This window comes from Nannobrachium achirus, assembly GCF_963921795.1.
Source record: "Nannobrachium achirus genome assembly, chromosome: 22".
NCBI classification, from domain to species: Eukaryota; Metazoa; Chordata; class Actinopteri; order Myctophiformes; family Myctophidae; genus Nannobrachium; species Nannobrachium achirus.
This window is the reverse complement of record NC_137829.1, coordinates 46,253,659-46,276,087: the sequence shown is the minus strand read 5'-3', so window position 1 is coordinate 46,276,087 and position 22,429 is coordinate 46,253,659. Positions and strand designations below refer to the sequence as shown.

The window sequence follows — 22,429 nt, the reverse complement described above, 5'->3', positions numbered from 1 at the left end:
CCTTAACAAAAGAACGGATGGCCACGGTTATAAACTTTCTTTTCCGGGTGAAAGAAAAGAAGAATCGCCGGCCGTTACCGGAAGTAATCTGATTACATATGGCCTCGAAAATAAGGTAAAAACACTAAAAAAAATCTTGGCAGAAGCTACGTCACGTCACGTCACGTCACACTTTTGCCCTACTCATATCTCCGCCACTGTTGCCCCTATCCATGCCAAACTTTGCACACACACACTCCTTGGTCGCCAAACCACAACCTCCACCCCTCAAATCACGCAAAGTGGTACACAGTATGTCTAGAGTCATGTCACCAATGTGGATCTGTCCCATTTAGCGCCACCATCAGGACGATTTTTGCAAACACATTTTTGGACACGGCTCCTACAGATTTTGCCCTAAAAACACGCAAAGTGGTACACAGTATGTCTAGAGTCATGTCACCAACGTGAATCTGTCCCATTTAGCGCCACCATCAGGCCGATTCTTTTCAAACACATTTTGGACACCTAAAACATGGATCTCTCCCATTTCCCATATTCCCTCCTGATTGGCTACGACTGCCTTCTAAAGTTTGTGTATGCGACGTGACAGTCGCTTATCTCCCGATTAGTGAGTCTTACTGGTTCAAAAGTCTATGATTAAAACTAAACCAAAATCCACTGTTAAATCGACACTGCTTGCAGCACCTATAAGCCCCTTTTCCACTGGCCCAACACCACACCACTCCACCTCCACACCACACCGCCCACTTGTGACAGGTTTTCCACTACAAGGACCTGGGTAGAGTGGTGTGAAAGTGGTACTAAACGTGGTACTAAAAAGTATCCAATCTAGAGTAGGTCTGAGCTAGGCCAAACAGGGCCAAACACTTCATAATGACTGATCACTCACTGACTTTTCATTTAGACCACCAGGATACTATTATAATCTATTATAGTGTATTATAATTATCATAATAATGATTCATACTTTATAGTGTATTATAATCACAGTTATAATCCATTATAGTGTATTATAATTTAGAATAGTTGTAATACAAATTTATATCGTATCATAATCACAGTTAAAAGGGTCAATTTGTTTCTTACCGGTCGGGGTACTTTTGTGTAATGGAAAATGTAGATATTTTGATGTGGTGCGGTGTGGTGTGGTGTAGTGTGGTGTGGTGTGGTGCTAAAACTGCAGTGGAAAAGGGGCTTTTGTGAACTATAGGGTCTCACTGGTGTGAACCATGTTAAGTTTGTCACACGGGGGATGATGACAGGAAGCTGCAGCAGCTCTGCGCTGGGTAAAAAGAAAAAAACCCACCTGTTTCTACAACACTTTGCCCTTTGAGCTCTTGGACTTGGAGCCTGTTATCATCAGCTCTGTCTGCACTCTGCACCTCAGAGCTCCGTGGAGCTGTGAAGTGCTTCTCACAGGCAGACAGGGGTGTCACACCAAATTCTGGGCCCTGGGTACAAGGATTCACTGTGGGGCCCCCATGAATGGGAATGCATTATTATGCATTATTTTGTGCTTTAACCATTGAAAAATAGCAGATATACAAGCTCACAGCGCGGCACCGAGTGCCACGCTGCGAGCTTGTAGATCTGCTATTTTTTTTTTTTATCGTGAAAATTTGTGCAGATCTTTGAATATTTTTGACACGATTCTGTAAATGTCTTTTCTTTCTTTTTTTAACTTATGTTATGTCAGTGGTGCTCAAAACCTTTCATGTGAAGGACCCTCAAAATGATATGTATTTGGCCACGGACCCCCATCTCAAAATAATTCGTTCCAGGGACCCCCAGAAGCAACATTTTAGTTTAGTTTTTTGCAACAAAAAAAAAAAAAATACATATTTGCACACATTTTCGCATCTTTTCAAAAATAGCAGATCTCGAGTGCCGCGCTGTGAGCTTGTAGATCTGCTATTTTTCAATATCTAAAGTATAAAATAATGAAGGCCCCTCCACCTTGGGCCCTGGTAACTCAGTTTCCCCCCCAGTGTGACACCCCTGCAGGCAGACGAGACGGGCGGCTTGGCAGGCAGGCGTCTCTCATCCTCACAGGGAGCCATAAAAGACCTTCAGTAATGAATGGCTTCTTATAAACTACTGGTTCTCAACCTGTGGGACGGGACCCCAAGGGGGGGTCCACAAATTATTTTGGGGGGGGGGGGGTCTACAGATGATTTGATTAATTTGAAACACTGTTTTCTCACTCAACAGTAAAAAAGTTATAAAAAAAAAAGAACATGCTGTATAAGTGTATAGACGGTATCTGCACATTTATAAAGTGACAATTAAAGGACTTTTAATACCTTTGTAACATGTAACATTGTCCAATGCGTTGCGAGGCGTGAGCATGTAGATCTGCTATTTTCACAATAGGACCGTGTCATACAAAATGTAATGCCTCTCTTCTCTTGGTGCTCATCAGGGTGGGGGGGGGGTCCCCAATTAAAATATGATTCTTTTGGGGGTCGCGGCCTGAAAAGGTCCGATCTACAAGCTCTTGTGAGCTTGTACAAGAGCTCACAAGTGTCTTGTTTTCAGAATGGAAATAAAACAAGCAAACAATATATATATATATATATATATATATATATATATATATATATATATATATTCCTGTTCAAATGTTCTATTTGGCGTAACTTCGGACGTCTGTGTTCACTAAAGCCCGCCGAGCTCTGATGGGTGTGTGTGTGTTTGTGTTGGAAACTTCAGTTGGAAGTGTGAAACCATGATATCGTGGCAGTTATAACTACCAAAACCTCAAGCCACCATCCATCCAACCAACCAACCAACCAACCAACCAAAAAAAAAAAAACAATGTGATGATGCAAGTCACGGTCTGTGATGTTCTGTTCTGCCCCTTATCTCCACGGGGACACGTCAAAAGGAGAAGCGAGGACACGTACCCACAACTACTACTACTACCCGCTAATAATATAATGCCACCTTAGTTCACACCCAAACTGTAATAAACAGGAAGTGCTTTCCAGTTATGTAACCTCTAAGTCTGTCAACGGGGCTGGGCGCCATGCGAGTCGTGTTGTAATGTGTGTGTGCCTTGTGATGTGCAGACGGGGTACCACGGGGACAGAAAAAGAGGAACGGTTTAAACACTTTTTAAACTGCTCTATTTAAAACCCATTTAGACCTGTTAAGCCTGTACTGTACGTTGCGTTCCCAAGCTGGGAACGCCTCTGTGTTATTTTGGTTCTTGCCCGCGTTACTGGCGGGCCAGAAACATCTCTCCATCTCCATGTTTTGACCTATTGTAAATTTAACACTCTACTTGACCATACTACAGCCTCACACAAAAGTATCAACAATAACACATCTGCAAGCTTGAAACTGACATGAGGTTTTCTTGTGACATCCATTTGATGTGTTTTGTACATATCTCTGCTGTCGGGCCAAAACCTCCTAACTCCAAAATGTTCATTTTCGGGGAAAAGGAGCTCAAGTGGAGTTGGGTGGTTTTGACCGAAGGGCTTTTTACTAATTTCCATTGGTTCAATATTATTTTAACCAACACACAGACGTAAAGGGTGTTCAATAGCACATATTTATGAAAAAAAGAGAGGGCCATCGGGTGGAGTTAGCTGGTTTGGCAGAAAGTGTGGAGTTTGGAGGTTTTGTCCCAAGCACTTTTTACTACTTTCCATTGGTTCAATATAACCAACACACAGACGTAAAGGGTGTGAAATATATATTTTTTTTCACGAAAACTTGGGCAGGGTTTAGAGGTTTTTAGAATCGGCCTCAGTTCTAAAGGGGTTACATTCTTTGGCTATTTAAAAATAGATCTACAAGCTGCAAAAGTGCTGAAAATATTGACAAATCTTCTATTATGGCAGTCCCTGGCACAAGATCTTTTCAAACGGGCCAGGGGTTCATGGCCAAATACAAATACATTTGAGGTCCTTGACATGAAAAAGTTTGGGAACTACTGATGTACAACGTAACCCAGTCCAGATGTCCTCAATTGTCCAAATATCGGCTTTGAGGTCATCATATAGATTAGTTTATTTTTATTTGGGATCCTCTTGACAGTTCCCTTCCCTTCGAAAAATTGAGAAAAAGTCATTTTCTTCCTAACTTATTTATTAACTCATTGAGTGCCAATCCCGAACTAGTTCGGCTTTATTATCGTATCGCAGAGTGCCGATCCCGAACAAGTTCGGCTTTAAAAAAAAAATAAATAAAAAAAAAAAAAATTTTTTTTTTGAAAATATTTTTTTTGAATTTTTTTTTTTTTTTTTTGGACCCCATCAAATCTGGTGAACATGATTTCAATCGCGATTTTGCATGTTCCACCCCCATACAACCCCATCTAACATACAGGGCAGCCATGTTTGTTTACATAACATGTAAAACATAATGGCGATTATCTCAAGAATGCCTGAACGGATTTCCAATCAGATTTTTTTGTTTGAAAAAATCCACTCCAATGCAATCCAGGATTGCATTGGATTTTTTACAGCTCATTCTTCTCTGTTTTTTTCCCATGCATGAGGTGTGCAAGGTTTAATCATGGCTAAGTTGACGAAAATAAGGCTTCTAAAATGCTTGGTAGCCAATAGCTAACTTCAAGCTAACTTCATCCTCTTCCTGTACATGCACAAAGGAAAGTGTTCAGGCAAGTCATGGCTGCAGGGCTTCTGCATATACCAGCATATCTCTATGGGATTTTCTATGGCCACTGGGCGCCCTCTAGTGGTGAAAGGGGTGGCACTAAATGAGTTAAGATTCAAGTTGAAAATTAGCTGAAGGTAATCTCGGCTAGACGGCGGCCCCCGCGGCTTTGTCTGCAGATTGATGAGGTCGCCGGTATTCAGTCATTATCACTTTTCCTCTCTAACAATGGGAGAAGTTTGGACAACGCCCAATCGGGGTCTTTGGACAATCACTGGAAAGAGACATACGAAGCCTTTCAATTAACGCGGGTTCTCTTTTTAGGTCCCGTTGTATTATTGAAAAGACGGGGGCATGGCCTGACTAGAAGACCGCTTCGGGTTTACGAGGATGAATAATTGCCCGAGTTGAAAGCCAATAAGAGCCAGTTTCCTGAGGAAAAACCCAGCGGAATGAGTCAATCGATTAAGGGAGCTGCTCACACACCTATATGGTGACACACTGTAGTCTAAAGTTGCCATGGCCCCCGCCCCCCCCAACCCCCCGTGCAGGTTTTAGTTTTATTGCTCCCTCGTGATGTCAGGTTATTCATTTCTAATTGTATGGTTAAAGTGCCCTCGGGCCTGTTTTCTTGAGTTTGAACTTATCCCACCCACGCCACTCTGCCGACAACTACATGACATGAGTGATGCTTAGCTCTGTGCTGAGCAGACGTGCACAAACAGAAAATGTCAAAAAGTGTTGCCTTGGTAAACTTTTATTTACGATCGCTTTTAGAAACCCAGGCAGGGACGTGCAGAGAATTTTGGAAAGGCAGGGGCTGAAATTTTGCCTTTTGGTGAAAATATCGGAAATAGCAGACCTCCGGGCTCACAACGCGTCGCGCTGCGACGCGTTGTGAGCTTGGAGGTCGGCTATTTTCGGTGCTCTATACCACACTGAACTAAGCATAATCAATTTCTTTCACCATAGTAAAAACTGCATTCATGTTCTGGAGAGGGCACTTTTTTACAGACGGATAAAAGGGCAGGGGCTCAAGCCCCTTTTGATGTCTTATGTGTGCACTTGCCTGCACCAAGGGATGAATCACGCAAGTACGAGTGTTATGCTAACGCTGCTCTGTGTGCGGCCGTGTGTGTGTGTGTGTGTGTGTGTGTGTGTGTGTGTGTGTGTGTGTGTGTGTGTGTGTGTGTGTGTGTGTGTGTGTGTGTGTGTGTGTGTGTGTGTGTGTGTTTGTTTGTTTGTGTTTTGTGTCCGCCGCCCACAGACGACAACCAGCCAGGCCGTGTTCCGCCTGCAGTCAGGAGTGTGCCAGCTCTTCAGAGACACCCTCATCAAGAAGGGCTTCGTGGAGATCCAGACTCCCAAGATCATCTCGGGTACAAACAAGCACCACTGACTGATTGATTGATTGATTGATTGATTGAAGAATGTATTTAAGAATGTAAGTTTGCAATAGAAAAAAAGTATAGTTTCATGACGGTACAAATCACTGGCACAAGGTAAACTAAAAGGAGATCCTAGAAAGCTCTACGGCTTATTTCCACAGGAACCACACTTTAAGTATCTCATATAACATTGAAAGACAGACGGATAGAACATAGTACTTTATCAATTTCAAAAGCAGAAAAAGCATAACATCAAATACAAAGGCAGAAAAAAGGCGGGGGGGGCGCATGGGGGCTTAGTCTATTTACAAGTCACGAGTAGCAGCCGCCTGAAGGTGACTTTTCATACCAATCTTGAAGGAGGCTAGGGATTTGCTCTCCTTTAAGGCTTGCGGAAGGGCGTTCCACATGTCGGTGGTATAGCAGGAGAACGAGTTAGAGCCTTGTTTAGTGTTAAATCTACGTTGATGATGATTAGTGGAGCTGCCTCTGGTGTTGTGATCGTGAACATCCTTGACCTTTTAGGAAGTAGTTTGTCAGGTACATGGGTATCTTGGAGGTGTAGTGTATCTTGTACACCAGGCCCATTGCAAGATGCTGATGCCCTAATTTGTGCTTTAACTATTGAAAAATATCAGATATACAGCTGCGAGCTTGTAGATCTGCTATTTTTGAAAAATCGTGAAAATTTGAATTTTGACACGATTCTATAAGTGTCTTTTGAATCCTTCTAAGTTTTTTTTTTTAAAAACCTATGTTTCTATGTCAGCAATCTGGCCAGCCATCGTCAAAGAAAAGGTCCTTTTCACTCAACTGGAGCTCAGTTAGTCTGTTCTTGAGAGACTACTATGTCAGTGGTTCTCAAACCTTTTCATGTGAAGGACCCCCAAAATGATATAAATGTGTCCACAGACCTTTATAGTTGTGTGCCCGCTGTCACGCATCCAAAATAGCATATCGCAGCTGCCGGATAGAAACCTCTGTTTGTGTTTTTTTTCCTTTCCTTTTTTTATAAATGAATATAGGGCTGTCACAATTATTATTATCTAATCGTGATTATTTGACATTATCGCAATTATTTTGTCATAATCGTCATAATCGTGAATGTTGAAAAATGTCAGAAATAGTGGAAATAGCAGATCTACAAGCTCACAACGCGTCGCATCGCGACGCGTTGTGAGCTTGTAGATCGGCTATTTCCACTATCAAAGTTATTTTTTAAGTAGTAAGATGTCAGTAATTTATTTGTGTATTTAGGTTATGTGTCATATCTGCCATGTGCAATTTCAAAGCCTAAAAGCCAAACAGAAATGTAATTATCAACGACAAAAACACAATTAAATCGTTAATCGCCAATTATTTGAGTGACAATTAATCGTCCGGTAAAATGTCATATCGTGACAGCCCTAAATGAATATCCTACTTGATAGTATTACAGCGCCACACGCAAGCATCCAAAGTAGCAGATCCGCTAGCTTGAAACACAGCTCAAAACGTGACACACGTTTTGAGGTTTTACGTCTGCTACTTACAGATCAATCTCAGAAATGTTGAATATTTTGTAAAAAAAGAAAAAAAGCATTGCAGATGCCCTAGCGCCCCAAATCATAACTGACTGTGGAAGCTTCCCACTGGACTTCAAGCAACTCTGACTTCAGAAGGTTGACATTTCTCTATTATAAATCTTTGTTTTGAGTGGTCTCGTGTAATAGTGTAATATTTTGAAATAATGGACTTTTGATATTCATGAGCTGTATGCCATAAGAATTCTAAATTTTAACAAAAAAAGGTTTTGAATAATTCACTGAATGCGCAATATATCTAGAATATATGAAAGTTTCTACAAAATATATGAAAGTTTCAAGAATATATACTTATTCAAATTTTCTGAGATTGATCTTCATTTGAAACCTGAAAAGTAACAGATTCAGATATCATGAGGTTGATGATACTTCAAAGCTCACAACGCGTCACGTGACATTGTGACATTGTGTCGTTTGGTTATCATTCTGTGAACCCTCCCTTCTGCCCAAGAGAGACCATTAAGAGTTCAAATGACTCTGCATTTGAATCATTTCAGTGGGGTGTTTTGGCAGGGTGATGCGTCTACAGTCGTTGCCACCTAACAGATATGACTCAACTCCGCTTCTCAAGTCTCACCTCTCAGCATCACGTTCCTCACGTCTTACATGCAACACACACACACACACACACACACACACACACACACACACACACACACACACACACACACACACACACACACACCTAGGCTCAGTACACAGCACACACATTATGAGCACAGACAGAGTTGTAGACATAAAATGAACCCAGTAAACACATACACACTGATACACAGTACATGGATAAATGTGCACAGTATAGACAAGCACGGTACTGAATCATAAACTAAGCATCAGAATACACACACACACACTTAATGAATAATAATTAATTGCATTTTTATAGCACTTTTGTAAGTACTCAAAGAGCTTTACAATGGTCCATTCATTCATAGATTGGGAGGTGAAGCGGCGAACAGCCGACGCCAGCGTCCTCACTTCCCACATTCACACACCAATGGTGTCAAGCTAACACCGACAACTCATTGGAGGCAATGTGGGGTTCAGTGTCTTGCCCAAGGACACTTTGACATGTGGACAGGAGGAGCAGGGACTCAAACTGCAGCCCCACAGAGCCTCTACCTCCCGAGCTACAGCCGCCCCGTACTCAACCACTTAAACCTCAGCATCTGTATTGTGGAAAAGGCTTTCACAACGACGTGTAGTAAGCTTGTCTCGATAGGCTGTTTTCAGCAAAAAGCTTTCCCCACAATAACAGACAATAGAGAAGACGCTAGCATAGAGCCCTGAGGGACTCGCAGCACGTCACGTCACAACACGCCTATAATGACGTGCCAGCCAGGTTAAAAGTGGCTTAAACTTGGGGAAGCTTTTTAAAAGCTGCCTCTTCAATACGTCTGGTGTCTTTGGCTCACAGACAAATGTTGAACCCACATCGAGGACAGGCGCTTCACTCTTCAAAGCACAGTGGTGGATGGATGGATGGATGGATTTGCGCTCTGTGAGGTCGGTGCAGGTTTTATCTAAACCAGCCAGCAGGAATATCAGTGCCGCCCGTAATCGAAGCACCCATCGATTCCTCAGACCTCACTTCCCCCTTTCATCATCCTCAACCCGCCCCCAAATCCATGGAGGGAACGTTTGCTTTCACCTTCTCTCCATTCTCTCTATCTTTGCATTTTAACTAGGGGTCTAACGATACATTTTGACAACAATACGATATGCATCACGATACACGGCTGGCTGATGATACGATACATGGACGATATTGGTTCGTTCATGGCGATACGATTTGATTCAGTGATTTAAAATCGATATAGTAACTATTTAGCAAAGAAATTAAATCTGTGTGAAACATGTCAATAGTGCATGTTTTTAAGGGAAAAATCTATTATTATGGATATAAATAAGCAAACACTGATTCTCTTGCAAATACATGGACATTATATTTCAACACATATGGACAAACCCGCCCTTGACACACACAGATTACACACATTTCGATAGACCAAGAGTAGCTATATGGAATGGAAAAGTAACTAAACACCTCTTTTTCATTTTCCTTCTTAAAATCGCTAAATACAAGGCATAAATACTTAGTTTCCATACAATCAATTATTTGCACTTCAAAAAGATTCTATACCGATTATCTGCATTTTAAACGATACCGATACGATACAAATATGCTTTTGCATATCGATATAGTAGATCATTGCAAATGAAAATCGATTTTTCGATTCAGTTACTATATCGTTACACCCCTAATATTAACCCATTAAGGGTAACGGGCGGCAGTGGCTCAGGGCGTAGATTGGCCGCCTGCCAACCAGAAGGTTCCCAGTTCGATCCCGGGCTTCCCCAGAGTTACATTCGAAGTGTCTTTGAGCAAGACTCTAAAACCCCTAACCCCCAATGAGCATGTTGGTGTCTTGCCTGGTTTCCTCCGCCATCAGTGTATAACTAGGTGTGTGTGAGTTAGGGATGGGACGATAAGAAAATTTCATATCACGATTATTGTGACCAAAGAAATCGTCATTTACGATATTTTACGATAATGAAAAATATCCCCAACATCCATTATCCTGGGGTGGAATGTTTGCCAAAAAATGGCGGATCTACAAGCTTACAGCGCGCCGCAACACGACGCGTTGTGAGCTTGTAGATCGGCTATTTTTTGGCAAAGAAATTTGGTAGAGAGTGAAAAAAATATTGTATCAAGGACATATATTTTAAGTACGTTTTACCAATAGAGGGTTTAACTCATTGCATGCCAGGCCCGATAGTCCCGAGATTATTTCAATGTCTTTCCCCGACAGGCCCGATAATCCCGAGAGAAAAAAATAATAATAATAAATAAATTTGGACCCCAAAAAATGTAGTAGGCATGATAGCAATCGCGAAATTGCATGTTTAACCCCCATAGCAACCCCATCTTTCAAACATGGCAGCCATCTTTGTTTACATTTTAGGAAAACATAATGGCTGCTATCTCATGAATGCCTGAACGGATTTCCATTCGGATTTTTTTGTTTGAAAGCTGTGAGCAATGTGGACACGTGGTGCATTATCTAGGCATGGGTGTGCATGATCCGTGCACTATGAATTACATGGAAGTCTATGGAGACAGGGGCAGGGGAGAGTACGAAGGTATTGTTAAATGGCGGGGAATGTGTTAAGTGGTACCGGATATGCAGCTGGGAAAATAAAAGGTGAATTGATCCCAGTGCATGACGGAGGACGATATCACGATGAATGTAATCTCCACGATACGATTATCGTGAGTGTTTTCTATCACGATAAACGATAATATCGCTTATCGTCTCATCCCTAGTGTGAATGTGAGTCTCTGTAAAGCGCCTTGGATAAAGGCGCAATATAAATGCACCGTTTACCATTTACCATGGCGGTAAAAGAGTTAATGGGCTAAAAGTACATTTTATGAAGACATTTCTCAGGATGATACTGGTTCATAAACCCTTACGAAGCAGCATCTCAGGCCAGGAGCTTCCAGATAGAGATGGGATTTATGGCTCTTTGAAGTGAACCGGATCTCTGGGATCCGTTCCTTTCAAAGAGCCGTTCAAAAGACTGGCTCATTCTAGTTACTATAGTTCTTTTGTAGATTTTGATTCTAATTACGAATAAATTCAACCCTATAGGCCTATACATTTATTTCTGACATACAGGTAGGCTACATACCTGCCATTTGAAAATAGCTGATCTACAAGCTCACAATATGTCGCAACGCGATTTCTTTTACATTTTACTCATTGGAAAACCTGTGAAACAGGACATTCTGCATGATGAGTACTTTCTACTATATTTTGATACCATTACTTTTGCACTTTTACTCAAGTACATTAACATTCCAAACCACTGTGGCAGAGTATTTCCACATTGATTGCAGTATTGATATTTGTACTTAAGTAAAGAAATTGAGTACTTTCCCCACCACTTGTTCATTAGAAAGGAACGGCTCCCTACTGCGAACCGGATCCAATCGTTCATTTCAAAGAGCCGTTCAAAAGACTTGATTCGTTCGCGAACGTCCCACCTCTACTTCCAGAGCCACCGACACGGCAGAGAAGCAGGCATGTTCTCTGCCTGAGGGTGAGCGGCGTTCCCGCCTGAGGCTGGCAAGCCGCTCATGAGTAATAACTCCACAATGGAACTGGGAGCACCAGGCCATTATGTACCTTTTTAAAGCCATTTAGGACCTAGAATTATTGAATGCTTTAACTATTGAAAAAATAGCAGATATAAAAGCTCACAGCGCGGCACCGAGTGCCGCGCTGCGAGCTTGTAGATCTGCCATTTTTGAAAAAAATCAGGAAAATGTGTGCACATTTTTCAATATTTTTTTTTCAAAGCAAACTTTTGCAACTCAAATCTCTGCTTCTTGGGGGGTCCCTGGAACAACGTATTTTGAGATGGGGAGTCTGCGGCCAAATAAATGTAATTTTTGGGGTCCTTGACATGAAAAGGTTTGAGAACCACTGATTTATAGGAAGGATTTAGAAGTCGTGTCAAAGATATTCAAAGACTTGCGCACATTTTCACGATTTTTCAAAAATAGCAGATCTGCAAGCTCGCAGCGCGGCACTCGGTGCCGCGCTGTGAGCTTGTATGTCTGCTGTTTTTCAATAGTTAAAGCATCAAATAATGGTTAAAGTGGTTGAAATCTAACGCGACTTGGGCGCGTTCCGGGTCTTTGAGGGTTTAAACTAATCAGTAAATTCTTCATATCGTACCTACAAAACAAGACAGATACTGTAACCAGTGTAAGGGAAGTAAAGAGCTGGAGAGAAATTTAAGGCTCTTTTGTTATCTCAGCTCTCTGTGACTTTACAAGCATTAGTATAACCCTGCGGCCTCCAGTTCCTAGTCATGCTGCCTGACGCTACTTCTGTACAGTTGTGGGTGGTGGAGGAGATGTGAGCGCACACGCACACGCACGCGCGCACACACACACACACACACACACACACACACACACACACACACACACACACACACGCGCACACCCTCTCCCCTAACACAGTGGTTCTCAACCTGTGGGTCGGGATCTCCAAATTATTTTGGGCGGTCCCCAGATGATTAACTTAATAATGTGCAATTAAGACCTGAAGCCGATAACAATAGTTATAGTGGTTAAAAAACGACACAGATGCTTACACAGTTTTATTGTGTTAATCCAGAGCGAGGTAAAGTGCCAGTGCCTCAGTGATCTAGGATCATAGGTAAACCGAAAAGCTATATCATCAGTCTAAACGTTGCTAGTAAGACGCCTCAAGGTGACAAGCGACCTCGCCCTAAAGGGGCGATGTCGCCCCACAGTGATGTGGACATCAGGGTTGTGGACACATCAGGGATCTCCATATATGGGCAAAAAAGGGATTTGTTCCCCTGGATCTTCCTTTTATGGGCATAAAAGCGGAGGTCATGCCACAGTGATGTGGACATCAGGGATCTCCATATATGGGCATCTTGTTCCCCTGGCATCACAGGGATCTCAATATCTCCATATATGGGCATAAAAGGGATTTGTTCCCCCTGGCATCACAGGGATCTCTCTGTTAGTGTGACATCACAGTGAAGCCAGAGCGTGATGTCAGAGCGGCAAACCCATTCTGGGTGAGTGGTTCCCCTGACATCACGGTGACATGAGAGCATGATGTCAGAGCGGCAAACCGGTCTATGGGTTTGCCGCTGTGTACACGTGTACACGTATACACGGACGCGGACAAGCTGTGGCGTTTCTCATTTTTAACTGCGACCTTCAGTCGCAATAATATCCAAAAAATCTATAAGTACAGTACTGATTTATAGGAAGGATTTAGAAGTCGTGTCAAAGATATTCAAAGACTTGCGCACATTTTCACGATTTTTCAAAAATAGCAGATCTACAAGCTCACAGCGCGGCACTCGGTGCCGCGCTGTGAGCTTGTATATCTGCTATTTTTCAATAGTTAAAGCATAAAATAATGGTTAAAGTGGTTGAAATCTAACGCGACTTGGGCGCGTTCCGGGTCTTTGAGGGTTTAAACTAATCAGTAAATTCTTCATATCGTACCTACAAAACAAGACAGATACTGTAACCAGTGTAAGGGAAGTAAAGAGCTGGAGAGAAATTTAAGGCTCTTTTGTTATCTCAGCTCTCTGTGACTTTACAAGCATTAGTATAACCCTGCGGCCTCCAGTTCCTAGTCATGCTGCCTGACGCTACTTCTGTACAGTTGTGGGTGGTGGAGGAGATGTGAGCGCACACGCACACGCACGCGCGCACACACACACACACACACACACACACACACACACACACACACACACACACACACACACACACACACACACACACACACACACACACACACACACACACACACACACGCACGCGCGCGCACACCCTCTCCCCTAACACAGTGGTTCTCAACCTGTGGGTAAAGTGCCAGTGCCTCAGTGATCTAGGATCATAGGTAAACCGAAAAGCTATAACATCAGTCTAAACGTTGCTAGTAAGACGCCTCATGAGAGCATGATGTCAGAGCGGCAAACCGGCCTATGGGTTTGCCGCTGTGTATATTGTGTACACGTGTACACGGACGCGGACAAGCTGTGGCGTTTCTCATGGTAAACTGCGACCTTCAGTCGCAATAATATCCAAAAAATCTATAAGTACAGTACATTGAAACCATACAAGCTGAAACTATAGGATGCCAGCTCAACAAATGAACCTGGCATCGGACTAAATAACAGGCCATCTGAACTACAATTTAACCGTTGCAGGGAGAAAGTACTATTGTGCCAGTGACGGCTCGAGCCAGCCGAGTGGCACTGGTAAAAATTCAAATCTGGCACCCTTTTGTTTCCCACTGGGAGGTAGAAAGCTCAGTATTGATGTTGGCAGTATTTAGTTTGAAAAACCCTGAACTGTTGCACCAGTGAAAGCCAGCCAGCTTTAATCTCATTAAAAAAACAAAAAATAAAAACATCTTTCAGGGTTTATGGGGATGTATTTTAGTTTAAATTCTCTACTTAAGTATTGGCAGTTCTTTGTTTGTTATATTAAGTGAACCGCAGCAGCTTCTCTGCCGACCACAGCCACCTACGCACCTACCGCGTTTGAGTCACAAGTGTGGCGTAAACAAATTACACTTTCACTTCCTCTTCCTTTTGGCGCCCGATGACGGCTCTAGTCAGCGTGGTGGCACTGGTATAAAGATTCAAATCTGGCGCTCTTTTTCACGCGGCGGTTAGAAAGCTGTCTGTATTGACGTTGGTGGTATTTTTGTTTGACAAACCGCAAAGGTTCCTGCTCCACCCCGTGGTGGCAGGTTCCTCAGTGAACATGATGTACACAAGCATCAGCCCAGACCCCACCCTCCAGATCAGCAGTCATAACAACACACTGAAACGTGAAAGGTCCTACTATATGAGTACATGATGTAAGTCTGTCTGGTTTAATGGGTCGTACTGACTGACTGTCTAGGGCTGGGGCCTGGGCCTAACCCTAACCGAAAAAGGTACCGAAACCATGATTTAGAACCAGTAAACGGACCTAGTCTGGCTCATGTAGGTTTTAATCAACTCATCCAGAAGCATTTCATTTTTACTATTGTTACTTTTTGTTTGTGTGTGTGTGTGTGTGTGTAGGGTTGCCAACTCCCAGAGTTTCAAATACGGGACACTTTCTAAGGAAACATGCGCCGCCGAAGGCGGCGCCGAAAAATCGCATATTTTCGGTTATAAAGTTGGCTAAAACGGGCATTTTCCTATATTAAATCATATTTTTCCTTTCACAATATTAATTCGGGTGTCTTTGGGCCGAAGAATCGGATATTTTCGGTTATAAAGTTGGCTAAAATGTGTATTTTCCTCTATTAAATCATATTTTTCCTTTCACAATATTAATTCGGGTGTCTCTCAATTTTCCAAAACATATCGCCTAGGTCTACCTGGTCCTTATGTGCCCACTCTCTGGTTACCCAACACTAGTTTAATCATATTGGCATACAACAATAACCATTAGGTTTTAAAAACAAAATCAACGCATGCTTATGTTATTTCACATACCAGCCTGTCTGGGGTCGCTTTAGTTGGCAGACAAGATTACTGTAGTGTTCCCAGGAATACCAATATCCATGGCTTATTTTCTGTTGCTTGCCTGCTTTTTCACCTTTTTGTTTAGCCTATCACCTATCATGGATTCATGTCTAAAATGTTTGTACACAATCTTCTGTCACACGTTTTTTTAAGACATTAAACAATGTTCTGAGCCGAGCACTGTCGTATGGTCGCTCGCACGCACTCGTTTCGTCTCTCGCAGGCAACTTGTGTGGAGTGAACCTACAGCCCATGCTTGGGAAGGGAGTGTGTAGGGGGCGGAGACTGTGTCTTAGCAACACTCAGAGCCGTATGTTAATAAGCCAATCAGCTGCTTACAAACAGCGCAGCGCCTCTCACAGCAATGGGATGCAGCACTTGTCTCAGAGGAGAGAGAGCAGAGTGGAAGTGGAAGCTCTCTGACAGGCAGAATCGCTGTCATTTCTCAATTAAATCATCCCGTCATTCATATTTATCCCCCAACCTTAAAATACGGGACAAAGAGCGTCCCGTTTCAGTTCAATACGGGACACGTCTTTTAGTTTCCAAAAAAGGGACGATCCCGTATTTTACGGGACGGTTGGTAACCCTATGTGTGTGTGTGTGTGTGCGTGCGCGCGTGTGTGTGTATATGTGTATGTGTTGCTCATATCTGTGTTGCTCATTCCACGAATGCCAGAGCCTTACAGTCTGTATTGTAAAGGTGACAATACAACGATAACAATGATATCAAACACAATATCATTTGGCATAAATAAAGGGGGGATATAATGGACCGAATCTTGGGTCGGCGCTACCCACACGTTTGGCTGTGTTGCTCATTCCACGAATGCCCGATGCTTACAAACTGTACCTCCTTGTAAAGGTGACAATTCAACGATAACAATGATATCAAACACAATGCCATTTAGCATAATTAATTAAAGGGGAGATATAATGGACCAAATTCAAGTTTCAAGTTCCTTTCTTTTTGTGCTGAGTTTATATTGTGTAGCATGTGTCTGATCTGTTACTCTGTGCCTCCAGCTGCCAGTGAAGGCGGGGCCAACGTGTTCACCGTGTCCTACTTCAAGACCAGCGCCTACCTGGCCCAGTCCCCCCAGCTCTACAAGCAGATGTGCATCTGCGCTGACTTCGACAAGGTCTTCTGCGTGGGACCAGGTACACGTCGACACCTGCCATTACACCAGGGGTCTTCAACGTTTTCAGGCCAGGGACCCGTTAGCTGAGAGAGAGATGAAGCAGGGACCCCCTCTACATGTTGTATAAACGTGTAATGCAGATTTTCATTGATAGAGATCGATTCATAGACTTGTTTGACAGCGCTGTCATCAGTCTATGTTGGATCCGTGTTTTTAGTTAACTTGGCCTTTCACTCTGTACTTCGTCTGCTCTTTTATTACCTCTACAGAAAACCTATTTCAAGTTCAAGTTTTTAATCAAAGATTTGGCGGCCCCCCTGTAGTAACTCTGAGGACCCCCTAGGGGTCCCGAACCCCCTGTTGAAGACCCCTGCATTACACGCCTTCCTCCACACCTCCCATTATTACACTCTTCCCCACCTCCCGTAAAGCCTCTATCAGAGTCGGTACCGCGGTGGTAAGCTATCCACCGCGGTGTAGTCTTTTTGAGTCATAAAACTACAACGTTAACGCTCAAAAAGACTACACCGCACTACACCGCGGTGGATAGCTTACCACCGCGGTACCGACTCTGATAGAGGCTTTACACTCCTCCACACCTCCTGTTAAGCTGCTCCACACCTTCAGAAGTCACCCAAGGGTCAATAATTAGCCCCCTCTCCTTTTCGAGCGGTGCCTCAGTGCTCCAATGCTTGACCGAGCGTGTAGGTACGTCTGTATTGCAGTAGGCGTATGCAGTATGAGTAGCAACAGCTGCAGTACCGCTGGGTGACCCAAGTGACGCTGTTGAGCAGCCTTGACATTAAAACCCACTGAATGCCACCCTTTATTAAAAATCTACAAAACTGGTGCCATCCATTTTGTTTAATTTCAACTTTTTATGGGGGCCAAAATCATATTTTGTACTTAAATTACATATATAAATCTATGCTTCTATCGAAAGCCACACTACCCCTCTTACAAAGGAAAAAATGTATATTTATATATATATATATATCCTATCATTAGATTTGGGCTTCAATAGAACATGTGTAAGATGACCTAGATCATTATTATATATACTGTTATTATGACTGCAGTAGTGCTGTCGCCTCACAGCTAGAAGGTCCTGGGTTCGATTCCCGCCGGGGGACACTGTGGGTGCTGGGGGCGTGTTCCCTCCTCCGCGTCATCAGTGCCCACACCCTAGGTGGGGTTGGCAAAAGGGCCTTTCTGTGTGGAGTTTGCATGTTCTCCCCGTGTCTCCTAGGGTAGATACCCTCACAAAAACATGCAGTAATCCTGGTCTCTATAATGCCTCCCCCTGGCCAGCCGGGGCGCCTGATGGAGGGGAATGGAACTGGTTGGAATAACGTGTTCCTTCCACGCGCTACGTCCAACCGGGGAAGCTCCCCCTGTCAGGTGATAAGAAGCGGCCTGCTCACTCCTCATGCATTGAAGGAAGCATGAGCTCAGTTCGGGGCCCTCCCCAGGTTGGCAGAGGGAGAGTAGAGCCCAGGATTACAGCTTAGGCAATTGGCACCGGGTGAAAAAATGGGTTACAAAAATCGTGGGATAAAAAAAAAAAAAAAATGACTGCGTGTGTGTGTTCTAGAGTGCAATGGCCTTTGAAAACCACCAGGTGGTGGTCTCCTACTATCTGATCGCCATTTAAAAGACACAAGGCATCTTTTGATTTTTTGATGGGGGGAGCGCTTGTTTTTCTCCAGGCCAGCCATATTATCATACTAGCCCAAAACGCTTATGTCGCCTTCGATTCGCTGGATCGCGACAATGGAGCCTATTCATATGCATGATCGGAAAGCTGAGCTCACGCCCGTTAGAATGAGTACCTGTACATCTCTGGGAGGCATGGGGAAGTGTATAAACGGAACGTTTCTAGTTAACATAGAAATCAATATGATAAATGTGGCCGGAACCAATGTGTGACACTGTGTTGCCCGTCGGACGGTCCGATCGGTGCTACAGTCAAATCGGTCGTGGCGCTGAGGCTAACGGCTAATGGTAAGAACGAAGTTTTGAAATTAAAATGATGTTATGAAAGATAAAACTTTTGATTAATTAAAAAGACGTAAAGTGCGTTTATGGCACTACAGATCAAAGACGTATAGTACGTTTATGGCATAATCTGAGTTAATGGACAACAGAAGAATTTCTATAGTTTAACACTGCTCGAAGGCACCGCTCACTTCACACTGGGTGAGATTTTCTTTACCTCTGCACCGGAATCGCCTTGAAAATAGCCGGTTTACAAGCTCACCACAAACATGTCGCATTGCAACGTGTTGTGAGCTTGTAGATGAGCAACTTTTGCCAAATAGGGACACTAGGGGTTCATTCGGTAGCTGTGCTTTTCCCACAATCTTGTTGGAAAATCTCTTGACCAGGTTCAGTTAACTTATTAACACTGGGTCCAGAGGATCCAGTCTCCCCCCCATACATGCAGTGGTCCAGCAGCAGTAGCTATTAGCCTGACTTGACTATGAAACGGTGACAGATGCATTTGGGTGGCTCTACCTTCCAAGGTCTCCGCTTGCTCTTAAAACACAATCAGAGCTGCTGTAAAAGTTTAGTGTTGGAATGGAGCGCCGGGACTGGTAAACGAGTTTATGATACTGTGTCATTCACAATATACTATGTATATTTCTATAGTGTATATATCTATTGTCGTGTGGAAAACCTCATATGTTCAAAACTGTTACTTTTCAGAATTCTAAAATGGCAACAGTAGCAGATCTACAAGCAAAACTAGAATTGAAATATTTCAATATTAAGCTTTGTTGCTTGTCTCTTTTTTTTTTTACTATAACAAAGAATATTAAATTCGGCTACACCAATGTAGGGGAATGTAATGCTTCATAATTGCGTTGCAGTCTAGTCCAGCAGAAAGGAAGGGGCCACGGATCAACTACGGGTGAAAATCTCGCTCAGAGCGCGCGATTTCCGCATCTTTGCAGCGCGAGTGCGACATCCAATGTGCTGTGAGCCTATAGCTCGGACCGGCCAAAATTTCTCTCGGAATTTTCGAGCGCTTCATGATGACGTCGCTTCAGGACAGTTTTGGAACCTGGTGATTGCCTTTGTCACTTTCAGCAACAAAGCAAAAAAAAAAAGAGCTTGTAGATCAGCTACTTTTGATGCTTTTGTGCGATGCTGTAGTGTGATCAAGCAGGGCGTTTATTTACAAAAGAAAAAAAACACACACAAAAGTCAGAATAGGTTTCTGCTCGACTGCAAAGCTCGCTCAGTGTTAAGCAATCAGTTATTTCCATCTATCGCTATTAGCCAATACGTCGTACACCAACAGTCCAACCACAAACCTCTCCCCCGCGCACGAGCTGGTGACTCGTCAGCACTTTTTTAACCGTCATCACGCACATCTCCATGACCTGCCATGACTGAGTGGTTTTACACAAACAAAGTACAGTACACAACCCCCACAGAGCTGTAGGCCGTGAGAATACCCCGAATAATTTGCACATTTTATAATAATTGAATGCTTTAACCAGTGAAAAATAGCAGATATACAAGCTCACAGCGCGGCACCGAGTGCCGCGCTGCGAGCTTGTAGATCTGCTATTTTTGAAAAAGTCGTGAAAATGTGTGCAAATCTTTGAACATAATGTATTTTCAAAGCGAACGTTTGTAACTCAAATTTTGCGTCTGGGGGTGGTCCCTGGAACTAAATATTTTGAGATGGGGGTCCGTGGCCAAATACATGTCATTTTGGGGGTCATTCACATGAAAAGGTTTGAGAACCACTGACATGGTAGTCTCTCAAGAACAGACTAACTCAGCTCCATTTAAGTGAAAAGGGCCTTTTCTTTGATGATGGCTGACATAGAATCAAAGGTTTTTCAAGAAGGATTCAAAAGACACTTATAGAATCGGGTCAACATTCTAATTTTCACGATTTTTCAAAAAGCTTGTATATCTGCTACTTTTCAATAGTTAAAGCATAAAATAATGATACACTATAAGGTGTACCCGTTCTAAATGGGTTAAATTTGAAGGGTGCTCGGGTGGGGCAGCCATAGAGTGCCTGCTCACCACCATGGAGGTTGTGGGTTCCACTTTGAAACCACGGTGGTTCATCCGGCTTTGTCGAGCGTCCTTACAAATACAGTTGGTGTTCGGGGGTGGGAAGCCAGGTGGGGAGTGGGTTAACAACACACTTGGTGCCAAACATGAGTTTCCCGAGTTTGGGCCTATATGTGGCCGTGCCAAAAACGAGTTTCCCGAGTTGCTCTCCCTACTCTCCCTATACTTCCTACTTCTGGTTTCGGCATGATCGCGATCGCGAAATGCATGTTTGACTCCCAGAACAGCTCTTATCTTTCAAACATGGCAGCCATGTTTGAAGAAAACACTATAGCCTCTATCTTTTGAAAGCCTGAATGGATTTCCAAGCGGATTGTGTGATGCATTATCCGTGCACATCGTGCACATTAAAAGATAAAATTGTAGACATTAGTCGATTTTAATTCTTGGCAGCAAGCAGGTTAATTTGCATAACGACTAAGTTGGGAAGAAAAAGCCCTTCCTAGATTTTAATCGTAATATAACATTAATTTAGTTAATTAGTTTTCATTGTGGTTTCTGATAAATGGGAACTTAAAATGTTAGTTCCATTGAACCAAGCCGGAACACAATCAAACGATCGATCATTCAAATATGTGTTCTGAAAATGCACAGCTGCACACGTGCGACTACTTTCAAGTGAACTGGAAAAAGCTCTGCCCGAGAGAAAGACCCGATGGCGCGGGCGTGTCTGTCATCATGGCACCGCTTAACCCATTTAGAACGGGTACACATTATAGTGTATTATTATTTTATGCTTTAACTATTGAAAAACAGCAGATATACAAGCTCACAGCGCGGCACCGAGTGCCGCGCTGCGAGCTTGTAGATCTGCTATTTTTGAAAAATTGTGAAATTTTGGATTTTGTCCCTATTCTAAGTGTCTTTTGAATCCTTCTAAGGTCTTTTGAAAAACCTATGTTTCTATGTCAGCAATCTGGCTATAGCCATCGTCAAAGAAAAGGTCCTTTTCACTTAACTGGAGCTCAGTTAGTCTGTTCTGGAGAGACTACTATGTCAGTGGTTCTCAAAATTTTTCATGTCAAGGACCACCAAAATGATATGTATTTGGCCACAGACCCCCATCTCAAAATATTTAGTTCCAGGGACCACCCAGAAGCAACATTTGAGTTACAAACGTTCGCTTTGAAAATACATATATTCAAAGATTTGCACACATTTTCACGACTTTTTTTCAAAAATAGCAGATCTACAAGCTCGCAGCGCGGCACTCGGTGCCGCGCTGTGAGCTTGTATATCTGCTATTTTTCACTGGTTAAAGCATTCAATGATTCTAGGCCTAATAAGCCCCCTTGTGATGTGAAATCCCATCCGCTGCGTTGCAGTGTTCCGAGCAGAGGACTCCAACACCCACCGTCACCTCACGGAGTTCGTGGGTCTGGATATCGAGCTGGCCTTCAACTACCACTACCACGAGGTCATCGACTCCATCACCGACACCATGGTGCAGATCTTCAAAGGCCTCCGGGACAAGTAAGAA

At 43.1% G+C, this 22,429-nt stretch overlaps 1 protein-coding gene across 1 annotated transcript in view; it reads left to right on the top strand.

Moving 5' to 3' along the window:
- Window positions 1–22,429, top strand: part of dars1 (aspartyl-tRNA synthetase 1) — an 81,231-nt gene that overhangs the window by 47,136 nt on the left and 11,666 nt on the right. The window contains exons 10-12 of the mRNA XM_080752922.1: window positions 5,900–6,011; window positions 16,733–16,867; window positions 22,275–22,422. Of these exons, the coding sequence (XP_080609048.1) occupies window positions 5,900–6,011; window positions 16,733–16,867; window positions 22,275–22,422 (395 nt within the window). The remainder of the gene's footprint in view (window positions 1–5,899; window positions 6,012–16,732; window positions 16,868–22,274; window positions 22,423–22,429) is intronic.